The sequence below is a fragment of the Falco naumanni genome, chromosome 5, assembly GCF_017639655.2.
Source record: "Falco naumanni isolate bFalNau1 chromosome 5, bFalNau1.pat, whole genome shotgun sequence".
NCBI lineage: Eukaryota > Metazoa > Chordata > Aves > Falconiformes > Falconidae > Falco > Falco naumanni.
The window spans coordinates 74,325,699-74,339,450 of NC_054058.1; the positions used below are offsets into that span (position 1 = coordinate 74,325,699).

The 13,752-nt window shown below is 37.1% G+C and overlaps 1 protein-coding gene across 5 annotated transcripts in view; it reads right to left on the minus strand.

The window, feature by feature from the left end:
* CD36 (CD36 molecule) overlaps positions 1–13,752 on the minus strand; it is an 88,062-nt gene that overhangs the window by 24,014 nt on the left and 50,296 nt on the right. For 3 of the 5 annotated variants that reach the window (XM_040595694.1, XM_040595693.1, XM_040595692.1), the window contains exon 2: positions 1,278–1,511. In XM_040595694.1, the coding sequence (XP_040451628.1) occupies positions 1,278–1,397 (120 nt within the window). In that variant the 5' untranslated portion in view covers positions 1,398–1,511. Of the gene's footprint in view, positions 1–1,277; positions 1,512–5,497; positions 5,654–13,752 lie in introns of those variants that run through there. The other 2 variants (XM_040595691.1, XM_040595696.1) reach the window with 2 other exon arrangements.

The following is a 13,752-nucleotide window of genomic DNA, read 5'->3' on the forward strand; positions in this document are numbered from 1 at the left end:
TCAAACAATTAAAATTATTTGCAAATATGGAGTATGACTTTTTTGTAAAATGTTGCAAGGTAAGTGTGACATTATCTAGTGAAGAATTATTTCTTTTTTCTCCATAAATCTGAAAATTTCATGAAAAATACAAGAATTGGAAAATTCCTCTACAGTTAGGTTTTCACTGAGTTTGCTAACAAAATTAAAATGGTATGTAGAAACCATTTTTTTCATTTTTTTAAAAAAGTGATGCTAGAATCTAGGCAAGGCTACATTTCCTGAAATTTCAGGCATCCACCTCCTCAACTAACTTCAACAGCCATTGAGTTAAGGGCAGGCTTCCAGAACAGTCTTTGAATACATGTCTCCAAGATCTCCACAGTCTTCAGTGCCACAGCAGATTATTTGGAGGACTAATCATCAGCCAAAGACCTTAAGGTTTCTGGATTTTTAACTGTAGGAGAGCCCGCCTTGGCTGCAGTGACCCCAGGGAGACTCCATGTCTCCATGGTGGACACCCCAGGGCTTCCATGGTCTTTCACTCTAAATTACTCTGTGATTTAGATCCTCAGCTATACACTGTTTTCCCTGAATATTTAACAAATTGACTTTTCATTTCTCTTTAAAGACACAATTAGATTTTAAAGACAAAAAAATCTAAAAAAAAAAAAAAAAAAAAAAAAAACAGAAAAAAATTGTGACTGCTAAGTCCACTACACTTCAGTTACTCTTCTCACTCCTTCAATAAGGAGATGCATATGATCAGATCCTGCAGTCTTGTGAGGCATATTGACTTGGATTGTATATTCACAGAATGTGAGCTGAGTGCATCTAAGTGTAGATTTAGATTCTGCATCAGAAGTTTGTCTAGTTTATTTGCAGTACATACATATAAGTGCATGGAGTGGGCACCAAAATAAGAAAAGAATGCAGAAAAATAAATAAGTGGGCCATCATGGGTAAAAAATAAATAAAATAGAAACAATCATAATTAAAATAAAAATACAAAATGTTTACTTCTAAATGACATTACTGAAAACACAACTTGAAAACAAAATTTTTGCTTGTCATGTGGAGCATGAAAGAAAGGAAGCAAGTAAACATGGAAATAATATGTTTAAAAAATATTGCTGCAGCATCTATTCCCAGGAAATTTTCCATTGCATATCTTACAAAACCTAGGTTTAATGAAGAAAACAAAAAGGGAAAAAGCAGAAACAGAGCACAAGACTTACAAATAATGAATATTCAATAACCACCAACCATATTGACTTTAAAAAGTTTAAAAGTAGTACCTTTTCTATTGCTTTGCCTATAAGATTATCTCCAACTGGTATCAGAACTCCTCCAAGGATAGCCAGCACAGCACCGATGATGGCCCCAGTGAGAAGCCCACAGTTTATGTTACAGCCCATTCCTCTCCTTTGTCAGGGTGCAGGCAGGCAGGGTAAAAGTATACTTGCTGCAAGGCCTGATGCTTTTTTCTCCCTTCTTGGTCCCAACAGACTCACTGATCTTCCTGAGAGAAGCTGTTAATATAAGGAGAGAGTGAACAAAAAATCACATTCCAAAGCTCAAAGTGCAAAGTGCATGAGGTCAAGCAGGTAGGAAGATGACATGCCAAAACTAGCCAGCCAGTGGCAGCCAGTGCCAAAATGCAAAGAAAGAAAAAAAAAAAAAAAAACCAAACAGTTGTGTGTACTTTTGGCAAGCTAGTTGTTTGTGACATATCATTATCTTTTTTTTTTTTTTTCTCTGTTGCATTAGAGCAAACTGACATAATTATTGTTCAGCTGACACTTCCTGAGGCACGCACCTTCTCTAAAATCTCTGTGCCAAAGGAGAACACTCTAGCCCTGTGCTTTTTTTACAGTCTGCAATGCCCATGGCTCCCACTTCAGGCAAACCCAGGAGTTTTAGTGTGAGCTACCCAGGCTGTTTCTGCATTACACGAGTAAGGAAGTCCTCAAGGTCCATCAGCACCTTGGTGTGGAATGGCAGCCCATAATAGAAGGCATCTACAAGAAGCCTGCCTTTCCAGATCTTTGTCAGTACACAATCTGCTCCTGAAAGGATAAAACTTTGTTTCACAACCTCAAGTCAAAGGTATGACTGGATTTTCTTTTTAGAGTTGCATTCTTACCATCACCTAGTTTCATCAATTCCAGTTGCCTTACAGAAAGGCAGACCTCTTGAAGAGATTCTAGATTTTGATTTTTGAAAGATGTAATACCTGATACTTCAAGATCATTCAGTCTCAGAAAAAAAATAATATGTCTGCAGTTGCTCATTGGAAAACAGTTGCTGATATGTGCTGATATGTCAAGGTCTGGCACCTAGTGAGACTGTTGTAAAGAAAATCAGAATGATGCCAGTGCTGAGATATGGTAAAATATAAGCTCCCAGTGATAATTTTTCTATTTGTTACTGTTTGTGAATAACTAAGACAAAGAGCTGTCTAATTTGCAATTTATTCTTGCTCAGGAATTAATCACATCCACTGATTTTGCATGTTTATTTGCTTTAGACCCTCAACTAACAGAAGATCTACTGTTTTGTGTTTTGGATGCCATTGTCCACATTCTTTTTGTTCTGACCAATTTCTGTTCGTTAACATGTTGTGATCATCTCTAAATCAATTTTAAGGCAGGTATTAGTTACAGAGTCAATCACGCATTCAAGGCCAAACACAGAGAGCAAAGGAAAAGAGAAGGATGGAGTGAAAGAACAACTCAACTTGAATTCCCAGTTTGCTCATGAGGATTAAAGGGTCAAAAAAATCTTCATGGGTTTCTAAATAGTATATCAGATGTAGGAATAGATGTTTTCATAAACGCAGTTATGAGGTCCTTTTATTAAAAAAAAGAACACATGCAGCCTGCACTGATATATGAGGTACCACGGTCAGCAGCCTAATGATGTGTCCTCCCACATCCTCCCAAACTCACAATCATATTGTGTCCGTACCTGAGTCTAGACTGATCCTTTTACCTGCATTGGAAACTCACATTTTGCCTGCTCTTGCACTAGCAGCAGTTTATGGTTCCCTTGCCATTGACAATGACTATTTCTGTACATTTGCACTCATTTGGCACAAATTTAATAATTTCCTCTTGGATACTTGTGAGCAGAACGACCAAAAGGCTACTTATGATCTCAGAAAAATATCCTTCCTATAAAAGTCATCCCATCCACCCACCTGCCACCAGGTCATTCTTTGTGGTTCCCACATCAGAACTTCACCCTTTGATTGCTTTACCTGCACACACAAGGCACCCAGGAAGAAACCAGATTTGGCTAAAGTTTTTGACTTTATTTCATGAGGGACTGAGAAGTCCATTTACAGCTGTAGACCTGGTTTTTGTGCTGGAGGAAGTACAACTTATTTGAACTGCAGGTTTACTTAGTCGCTTTCCTCTCTACCAGTTCTGTTACTCTGTGCCTTTGCACAGAGCAGAAATAGAAACTCATCAAAGGGGTAACATTAAGAAAAAAATCCATTTCCCCAAACTTTTCCTGCAACTTTTTGCACTTTTCACAAAGATAACTGATAGACAACTTGACTGAATTATAAAAACACAAGGTTATTAAAGGCTCTTTGACAGAGTGGATGGATGCATAATGTGGCTAAGATCAAATTTCAAAGCTAACTGGAGTTAGAAATTCATTTGACCTGAAGAACTTTCACATTAACGTCACTAGGGCAAACTCTCATATCTTTGTAGATAAGTTCAGATCAGGATCTTTAGTCTGGCAGAAATAGCACTGCAATACTGTGATATGGCTGTGCAACTCATTGGATAAGTGGTGTAAGGATTTTAAAACCTTATTGCTGTTACACAGTGTAGCAAATCTAAGAAGCAGAAATTCTCAATGAAATCAAATTGTGAAAAGTATGTATTTCAAGTTGATTATTCCCTCCAACCCTATCTATTCCAGTAGATTTTTTTTACAGCGTGTAAAGACATATTTTAAATTTTAAAATGGAAATTATCTCTTCCATGAGTGTTTAAAAAAGGCTTTTACTGTCAGACATTTTTTTCTTGGTTTACATTCTGAAGCTTTTCAAATTCAACAGAAATACAACTTACACCAAAATACATTTCCATCCAAGTTTCTACAAGCTGTTCCAAGGGATTTCTTTTTCTGTTAGGCAGACTAAGTATTTCTCATGAGCACTAACAATAAACAACTGGAAAGCAACTGGCTGCTAATAAATTGTGTCCATACTGAGCTTTTGCAAACTGTAAAGTACTCACCCTTCTCCTACCAAACACAATGCAATTGCAGTCTAGACATATCTCAATTTATGCAATTCAAATTATCCATTACACAACTGCAATGAAGAGCACTCACAACATGACACTAAATTTCACATAAAGGTCACCAAGCTGTTCTCATCTATCAGAACTGAAGCTAAAATATGAAGACTAAAGTAGAAATTTCCAGTAAGAACGCAGTTGTGTCCGGGAATTCACATTCAGGAAAAAAAATATTTACCTTATGCAGAATAGAAAGTACCATAACAAAATTAGATATTGTCTATGAAACTGTACTATCTTTTAAACTTAGATTTGACTACAGAATTGGTAAAAATATTCACCTCATTCTAGAGTGTTGAGTATGTATTTTTTAATATTGTTTCAAATGTCCTTAATAGAATGCTGATGATGGAAATGGTCCATTTGGACTCTGAAAAGGCAATTTATAAGCAACTGAATAGGAGAAAAGATGCAAAATATTATTAAACTTTTCCTTCCTAACTTAACTTAAACTTCTGTGCATGCCAGTTTAAATCAAACCCTTAAAAAATGAAAGATTATCTGTATTTTCTTAAAGATTTCGCCAGTTCTAATAGTAATATTTAAACATTCCTTGGCATGGCACTACTTCAGTTCTGACAGAATTGTTTAGCGCCCCAAATAAGAGCAGCTGCATGGGAAAGCAGCAGTGTGTATAGTGAAAATTAAAATGGTTTTTCAAAATTCTATTAAGAGTTTCCACCCAAAAGCATGGTGTTTCTTTAAACATAATTCCAGTTTCTCCAAGGTCAGATGGTGAGATTAAAAATACTGAAACCATTAAAAGATACTTCTGCAGGGAAGAGGCTATTTCTGGTTTGTTTGTTTTTGTTTTTTTTTATCTTTGTCATCCTTTGAAATTGTAATTTTGAGGGGTTTATCTGCAATATTAAATGCTACAAATATCACATTGAAAAGAAGCATTTCTTATAAATTCACATGACTCCAGAACTGTAGTTTCAAGAATATTAGATATCAAAAGACAGAATGCAATTGGGAAAGCCTGCAATACTGAACATAAAATACCATTGCTAACATAGTAATAAAGCATGTCACTAATACATGTAAAGTTTCGCTGTGTTTTGCAAACAGCTTTGCTAAATCCTACCACTTTATATCACAAATAAAGAGTTTCAAGAGCTTTCCACCAACTGATTTTAAAAGTATTTCTGAGAAAAACCCTCTGATTTTAAACATTGTATCGTATGACTCACCTTGAATAAGGGCAACTGACTTTGCAGCTGAAGGGACAAGGACTTAACACATGACTTGCATCAAGTTACGAGAAGACAAGCAGCTAAATCTCCCCACCAAGCTCACAGCCTCTAAACTCCAAGGGAGTGTTTTATATATTCCAAGAGACGTCAGTTCCCTCTTTATCTTTTTGCCAGAAGAAAAAGTTAAGTTGTATTGGTGCTGGGGGGCGGTTATTTTTACAGTCTGACTAAAAGCCACTACCTACATCTCGTGGTAATATACTTAGCAGCTGCAATCTTTTTCAAATTTTGATCCAAGTGAGTCAAAGGTCAAGGACAAAAAAGGGTAACTTACTTATTTGGTTCCTGGTCACTTCTCTAATATCCATTTGCTTTAAAACTGCTCGTATTAGCAAGTTATGACTAACCAGTTCCTGACACCTTCTTTAAGACACACTATTTTCAAATATTCTTTGCTGTATAGCATGCTCTGCTGTATCAATAAAGCCTTACTAGATGCAGGCTAAATGCCTTTGCAGCTTAATCATTGTGATAGTATATTTTCAAGTAATAAAGTTCAGGAAACATCAGAATATTTTAAAAGGGTATTTTTTTCACAGACTGGATTACAACATTTCCTCACAAAGCACTAAGCTTCTTCCTCTTTTAGTGAATGTTCAATGAACATCATCCCAGAAGCTTCTTTTTCTTAATATATCTAAAAATCAGATATTTTTATGCTGACATCTGTGTAGACCAAAGAGTTATCCCAGCACAGTGTCTACCAATAATTAACAATAATCAGTTTGGCAAGCTTTTGCACAAATATTGTTTAAATATCTCCTCATTCCAGGTGAATTAAATGAACTCGTTGTTTTAAAAGATTATTCTGGCAACAGCAAGAGGGAGTGATTTATTAAATTATAACAGAGAAAACATTCCTAAAAATAGATTCATAGGTCCAGACTTTCAGGATATAGCACTGAATAGTTTGTGATCCACATGTTTAGAAGTTGCTACGTGTTTTGACTGACTGTTTACTGTTCTGTTTTTGATATTGCCCTATTTGAAAATTAAGCTTTTGTGGAAGAAGTTTCTTTCTTCTAATCTACTTCTGTTAAGTAAATCTAAGATAGATGAACATTAATGAGTCTGTGATTTTATCTCCTAGTAGTGAAAGCACGACTGAAAGTGAGCCTGGCCCTTTGAAAGCAAGCTGTATGACAGTCTTTGTGCAAGACTTGCTGCCAGGGGAAGCGAGTGACCCTGACTAACTCCAGTTTCACATTCTTGAAAAGTGGAGTAAACTTGCTTTTCTCTATTCTCTAATTAATGACTGGGGTTTAACTGCTGAAGGAAACAGTCCTCCACACTATGGTTCCTATGCACTACTTTTACGAATATTCTTGTTAATTATTTCTATTGGACATTCCTTGCACAACACTCTCCTGAGGATGCTTTTGTTTGGGATGCCTCAGCTTTCCTCCCAGGATGCCTGCCCTCTTCACTGCTGATTTCTCTCTTCTAAGAGGAAATTGTTCCAGTTAGTCACACCTGCCCGTGGACATGTTCCCTACTATGCTCATTTTCCCTGTTTGCAGTGTGTGGGATTCAGTGTGCACCATTTCAAATAACGGAGGAAAATGTCTACTGCTGTCTTTTTGTTGGAATCCTAAAGGTGTTAATGCAAATGTAATGAAGCTCAGTTTTCGATTTATACATACTGAGCTGTATTGGCTAATTTTGTGACTTATGATATGTCATTGTTGCCATATATAAGCAAAATGTCTTCTGCAGGCAGTGCTTGGCAATGGAATGAGGACTGCCAGGTTCAACCGCAGAAACCAGCTAAAAGGATTTGAAGCTAAGGGAGAAGCTGTGCACTTTTTGGATATCACTAATTTCTGTTTCTTAAAAACAAAACAAAATAAACCAAACCATAAGTACCTAATGATCCTTCTGTGTTCTCTGGCTTTATATCAGAGTTCAGAGGTTGTAAGGGAGAAAATATAGAGACACACAGCAACAGAATGATGACAGAAAAAGCAAAAAAATATGTTCTTCATTGGAGTCCCTAGCAGTGCAGCAACAGGCAAAACTAACCCACAAGGAGACATTGTCAAGAAAGAGAAGTAAGGTAAATGAACTCTCACATGCTTCATGAAGACACAGAAAACTTCAGGGAAAAACTTCAGAAAAAGACAAATGTAGTTGTTAACTCCAAATGGAGTGCTCCCACATTTCCTGGAATAAACATACTACTGACAAGAAGATGTTGTAGAGATGAGTGGGATTCCTGGCTTTTCTAGACATGTCATAGCGGGGCCTTTTGGAAATCACTGTGTTTGGCATGCTTTATAAACACTGAGGGAACAAATAAATAAAATTATCATCTTTCTGTATGCCATGAGATTCCTAAACACACAGTGCCTCCCCCTTTTTTTTTTTTTTTTACATTAAGATCCCTTCCATCAGGGGATGATATACATTTATGGTACATGTAATTTGAATTTTAAGGTTGCCAGTATAAATGTTCCCACATTCCTGTGGGAATTCTCTGATGTACAGTACAGCACGGTGTAAGGTTCAAGCTGTTGTTTGGAAATAAACAAAGAAGAAGTGTGCTGAAGAAGGGAAACAGCCATTGAAGCCATCCATAGAGAGGAGCAGGACTGGGCATAGGCTGGGTAGTTTGTCCTTTCTGAGGCCCTCCATCCCTACTGTGCACATGTGATAGCAACACCTCGCTCACATCCTCCATCTCAAAGGGAACAAATCCCAAAGATAAAAAACTATTGGCTAAGGAGGAGCTGTTGTAACACCCCCGTGTTGTGTCTGAACTGATAAAAAAGGCTTGCCTATCAAAGTTATCCATACAAAAAGGCTATGTGACTGTAAGGGTGTAAAATCTCAGCTCAGAGAGTGCTCTACGGAGCTCCTTCTCAGCTGGCCTGAGATCCCTTATAACCGTCACACGACGCTTTCCCCCTGAGCAGGCCATACATCTATTTACTTTTCCCGCTTGTAGCTTACTGTAATGTGTTGATCAACTCTGTAGTCTATTCCTTTACCTTTCTGTGTGTTGTTTATTGCAATCCTGTCAAGGGTGACCAACATATGATCACTACCTCCTTCATATCAACAGGGATAGTAGTTTGCTTGTGGGTATTGATATATGGTGTTTATTAAAGTAATCATATTAATTACAGGGTGAGTCCTAGTGTGTGTTTGCACCGCCCAGGTCTATGATCAGCAAAGCAGATTCCCCGCTCTGGACAGCAGGTGGGAAGTCTGTCAGGTCACAACACACAGCATGATTTTGTATTTCCTAGTTTCCACAGTCAGGGCACTCACAGAGTTTTTCTTCATGGGTCTATTAGGAAGCTTGTAAAAACTAATCTTAACATTAATCCCTTGTCAGACGTGGAGATGTTAGTAGATGTTAGCTGAGGTTAGTAACAGAAAACTCCAGGAAACTCATGTCCCTACTTTTGCACCCTCTGAGTTTTTCAAAGGACACTAACTTTACAAAAAAAAATAACAACCACCACCAAAACCAACTTTCTAGTTGTTAGGTAAAGTGCCAAGCCCTGGGGCAGATGATTACATCAATGTTCTTAGCATTCAGCACATGATTTTCTATCATCTTCTAGGTGCTCTTCCTATTTTGAAATAAAGGTGTGAGGAATTATGTTTATCTGCTTTCTGTGGTAAGTAAAAACATGAATTTATTGTTTATCTAACTTATTCTATTAGCATCATCTTATGCGGCTTCTGCGCTCCCTAACCAAAATCCTGTTGCCACCACTCAGTGGACTTCTGGCTTCTCCAGAGTTATTGTCCCACAAGAACAGTTATTTCTTCCTCAGTAGTGAAAGATTTAAATCATTCAAAAAACCACAAATAATATGAACATGTGATTCCTGTCCCCAGATAAGCTTTTTCTGATTCAACACACTCATGTTCACTCATGTGCACTTAGTTCTACTGAGGAAAATGATGAAGATGAATCATCTACAGAAGAAAGTGTGCAATATGCCACCAGCTGGATGAGACTTCTGCCCCTCGCCGTGTATTGGAGGTACTAGGAGGTGCTCCTTTACAGGGAGTGAAAATTTGTATTCAGGAAAGGTAGTTTGATTTCCTATGGAAACTAAAACCTTCTGTGCATCACGTCATCACATAATACATAAGAAGCAGCACATGAGCTATCCACCCAGACCAGCCTCAACAATGTATTTCACTTCTATTGCGTAAGAGTCTCCCCTAGAGAGAATATGGCCTATCTTCAAGTACTGCCTATAAAGAACTTGAATATATAACACATAAATTATAAAAATAATAATATAGAACTATTTTTCCCCCTAAATTGTATGTTCACTTTGTCTCAGCTATTCTCACTGTGACTGCTATTTTGCACCACCTTGTTTTCCAAAAGCCACAGAACAGAATTAAATGGCAGAAGTAGTCACCTCACTTTAGAAGAAGGAAATATCAAGATTTTTCAGTTGTTTCAGTTCTGATTTTAATATTTCAGCTCTAAGGATCTAGAAGAAAAGGAAGAGATAGTTTCATAGAAAGAATTATTTTATTGTTTAAAGTTAATTACAAATATTTGTGGCAAATAACCTTATCCAAGTAAAAGTAGGCATCTGGCTTAAGGAAGATGAACTGGTTTCCTCTCCTCTCTATGGAGAGGTGTGAACTCACCCCATTTACCTTAAATGTTTGTCTTAGGCAAGGATGTATCATATCCTTTGGAGGCACTGATGTCTTTGCTTTAACTACAGAGGCTCTAAACGACTCACTTAAATGAGAGTTCTAACTTTTAGAAGGTTAATGTTAGAGGAGCTCCACTCAAAATCCCGAAAAAAGTTTTTCAGTTCCCTCCCTTGTCAATGCACCAGACCAACAATACCAGGACAGCTAGAAAAGGTTCTGGTAAGTGCAAACAAGTTCTTGAAGCAAGAAGAAAATGTGATGAGAAAATTTCAAAATATTTACAACCTGACATTAATGGAAAGTTTGGCCAAAGATTGCAGATGAGGTGTAGCATTTTTTTGGCCCACCTCAGATCACAGATTTTTACTGCAGAAATGCTGGCCTTCAAGGCTTTCCAGTGTATGCCCTGAGGCATACTCCAACCACTCATACCATGCAGTCTTCAGCTCCCTGAGAAAAGAACCTCCCAAACATTCATTAATACCTGATTTCTCATCACAAGAGCTTGGAAGACTCATTCCAAATTGCTGCATAGCTCCTTCATTACCCACTAAAGACTCCCAGCTGTAGTTTTCCCAGCTGTGTGAAGTGTTAGGACCTAAGGTGCTGTCCCTTGTGATTTTCATTATGTTCTGACGATATGGAAAACATCCTAAAATACCATTGGCTCAAGCCAACTTGGCAGCAGTACAGTGGAAACAGCGTGATATATTTGGCTCCTGCCAGTGATGAGCTTCTCTGTCAAACTGTAACTAGGTTCTTTAAGGGAAAAATGGGTGATGGAGACCCAGCAGCTACTTCAGTTCACTTTTTCCCCAGAAATATAGACTGAGCAATTCCACGCTGACTGTGGTATGCATAAAGTTCTGCCTTTCTCAGTCCTCAAAATCACTTTTAAAAATTATTTTCAAGTGATTTTAGCAGAGGAATCAGGTGAAGAAAGCACAAGATGGGCAGGGATAGAATGGACTTTGATTCTTCCACTTCTGTAGGTTCATGTGAGAGTCACTCAGAATGTAGATAGGAAGGAACTTCATAGAGCTGAACCCAATACAGAAACTGCAATGTAATAACTTAGGCTTCTGGGTGAGTCTGAAGAAGCAAAGAGCTATAATAATATTTATTATCTAATTATATAATCTAATAATTACCTCTTTAGGTAGACTGGGTCAGTCTATTAACGCTACAGATGTTTCTCACTGAAACCAAAGCAGGGCACAGAGAAGGGGCTCCAATGGTAGGGGAGAAAACTTTTGAAAGCAGTCATCTTTTGAAAATCAAGAGAAATTTAATAAGTCTTGTCCCTACTTGAATATATTCCACTTCTTGCAAAAGTCTTCTTGCCTCAGAAATCACAGAATAATGGAGTAATTCAAAACTCTTTCACTGGTGCAATACCTGGTTGGGAAATCGTCACCATAATGAATCACCCCAGACAATGGCAGTGGCACTGACGAATGACTGGGCAGTCCTTATGTCAGCTTTTGCCTACCAGTTACACCATAATTTGGTCTGTGCAATAATTAAGAACAACACAACACGTACAGGGGATTTTTCCAGTTAATGAAGAGGTAAGTTTAAGGTCAACTTTTCGGTGACTTCTCAAGAGTTGAAGACTTGCCAAATGACTGACACCCTTTTCTTTCAGTTCACATGTTCCAGATCTGGAGACATGTCTTTGGTCTGAGCAACATGCAGATCTTCCCTGGGACTTCAGTTCAGCCTCAAACACCAGGTATTAAAGTCAAATCATGAGTCTACTATGAGAAGAAACCTCCTTTATATCAGGCTAGCACAAGAAGAAAGCTCAACCAACCCCATGTCCTGGAACAGTTGTCCAGCCCCAATTTGAGAATCAGAATCAGTGGTTGGGATAGTACCAAGGGATCCAGAACTGTGCCAGCAAGACATAGATTTTCTTCCAAAAGAAAGGGAGACATAGAAAATCATCTGGAGGTGATGAGTACAGGCCAAAGCTCTTCCTGGTTAAAAGTTCTGCCTCGAGAGGAAATTACAGACTACAGCAGCGGCAGCACAGACCTAATGGAAACACTTTCAGAAAAGCAGATTTTCCCTACCACCTGGCAGTCGAGGTACAGACTGTGTGGGTTTTGCCTACCAGTCTGGGTGAGGAAGCAATACTTAGTTTCAAGAGAATGTGTGCCAACTGATGTGGAGTTTTTCACCTTTTATACCCTATTCTCATGGATCTGGTGAGCTAGGCTTTCTTTAAACTACTTTGTTACACAGAAACTCTATTATACATTTTTTTTACACCAGTGGATGTCTTTCCTCTTCTTTAAGTGCTAATGTGTTACTCTTGCGTGTGTGACAAAGGAATTTTTCTTTTTTTCATATTTTTCTTGTGAATATATTTAATTACTGCAATGAAAGTATAAAGCATAGATCACACACCCCCTGAAAAACCCAACCCAAACTGAAAAATGATATCAGCCTTTCCACAAGAGATACCTTGGCAGCAGATGAAGTTCTAAAGAAATTAAGAAAATTTGTGTAGTATTATTGCATATTAAGGAACATAAACTTTGAAGAACAGAGCAGTTGAAAAAGTCCTAGAAGTGATTTCTGTGCACTGGCAGTGAATGAAGTAGGCAACAACAAATAGATACTCTGAACTCTTCAGATCATGTAATTTTCTGATGCTAAGATAGTGCATTATTCTTTCAGATGAAACCATGTTACAGAAATACGCATATAACTATCAGTTACACAGAAAGTAGTTCCAGAACATAATAATTTAACTGAATAAACCCCTACATTTCTGATCACTTTCCTGGTTATGCCAGTTATATAAATGGTTCTGAAGTCTTACTTGAGGACAGAAAAAATTCCCCCAAACTAGACAACTACAGACTACACATTTTTTATGAATAGGACATTTCTGCTGAGCTTTTTTTTTTTTTTTTTAAATAATCACTAAGTTAATATCATCGTTATCGTATCAGTTGTCAAAGAGAATCAGATCACTAAGACAGCACAAGTTATTAGTATTTACATGACTATTCTATATTTATTGAGTTGATCCCAGCATTTCTGTATCAAAATTAATGTTACATCAGCATCTTTATTGGACACAAAGTATAATTTTAAATCTACATAGAATGCACGTATGTGCCTTTTCCTCTAATTTATTACTACAGTATTTTCAGATGTTCATTTATAATACACTTACAAAACATACACATTCTATGATCAGCCATACACTTAATATTTCTCTTAATCCATATTTACTTTTTATAATAAATATATATAATCCTTTATATAGAGATTTTTATATATAAGATAATAATTCACAGTCATAAGATTATATACACTTGTTACAGTTTAAAATATGAATACATTTCTATTTGCAATGTACAGTGAAATATTAGCAATATATTAAATATTATCAAGATATAAATATGGAAGTGAAAAATTTTCATTATCAGTATATTTACTCTTTCTGAATTTTAGTGAACAGGCTCTTAGAGTTGTAACAGTCAAGAAATAGAGGCTGAATGGCATGTGTCTTTGCTTTTAATAATTCTAGC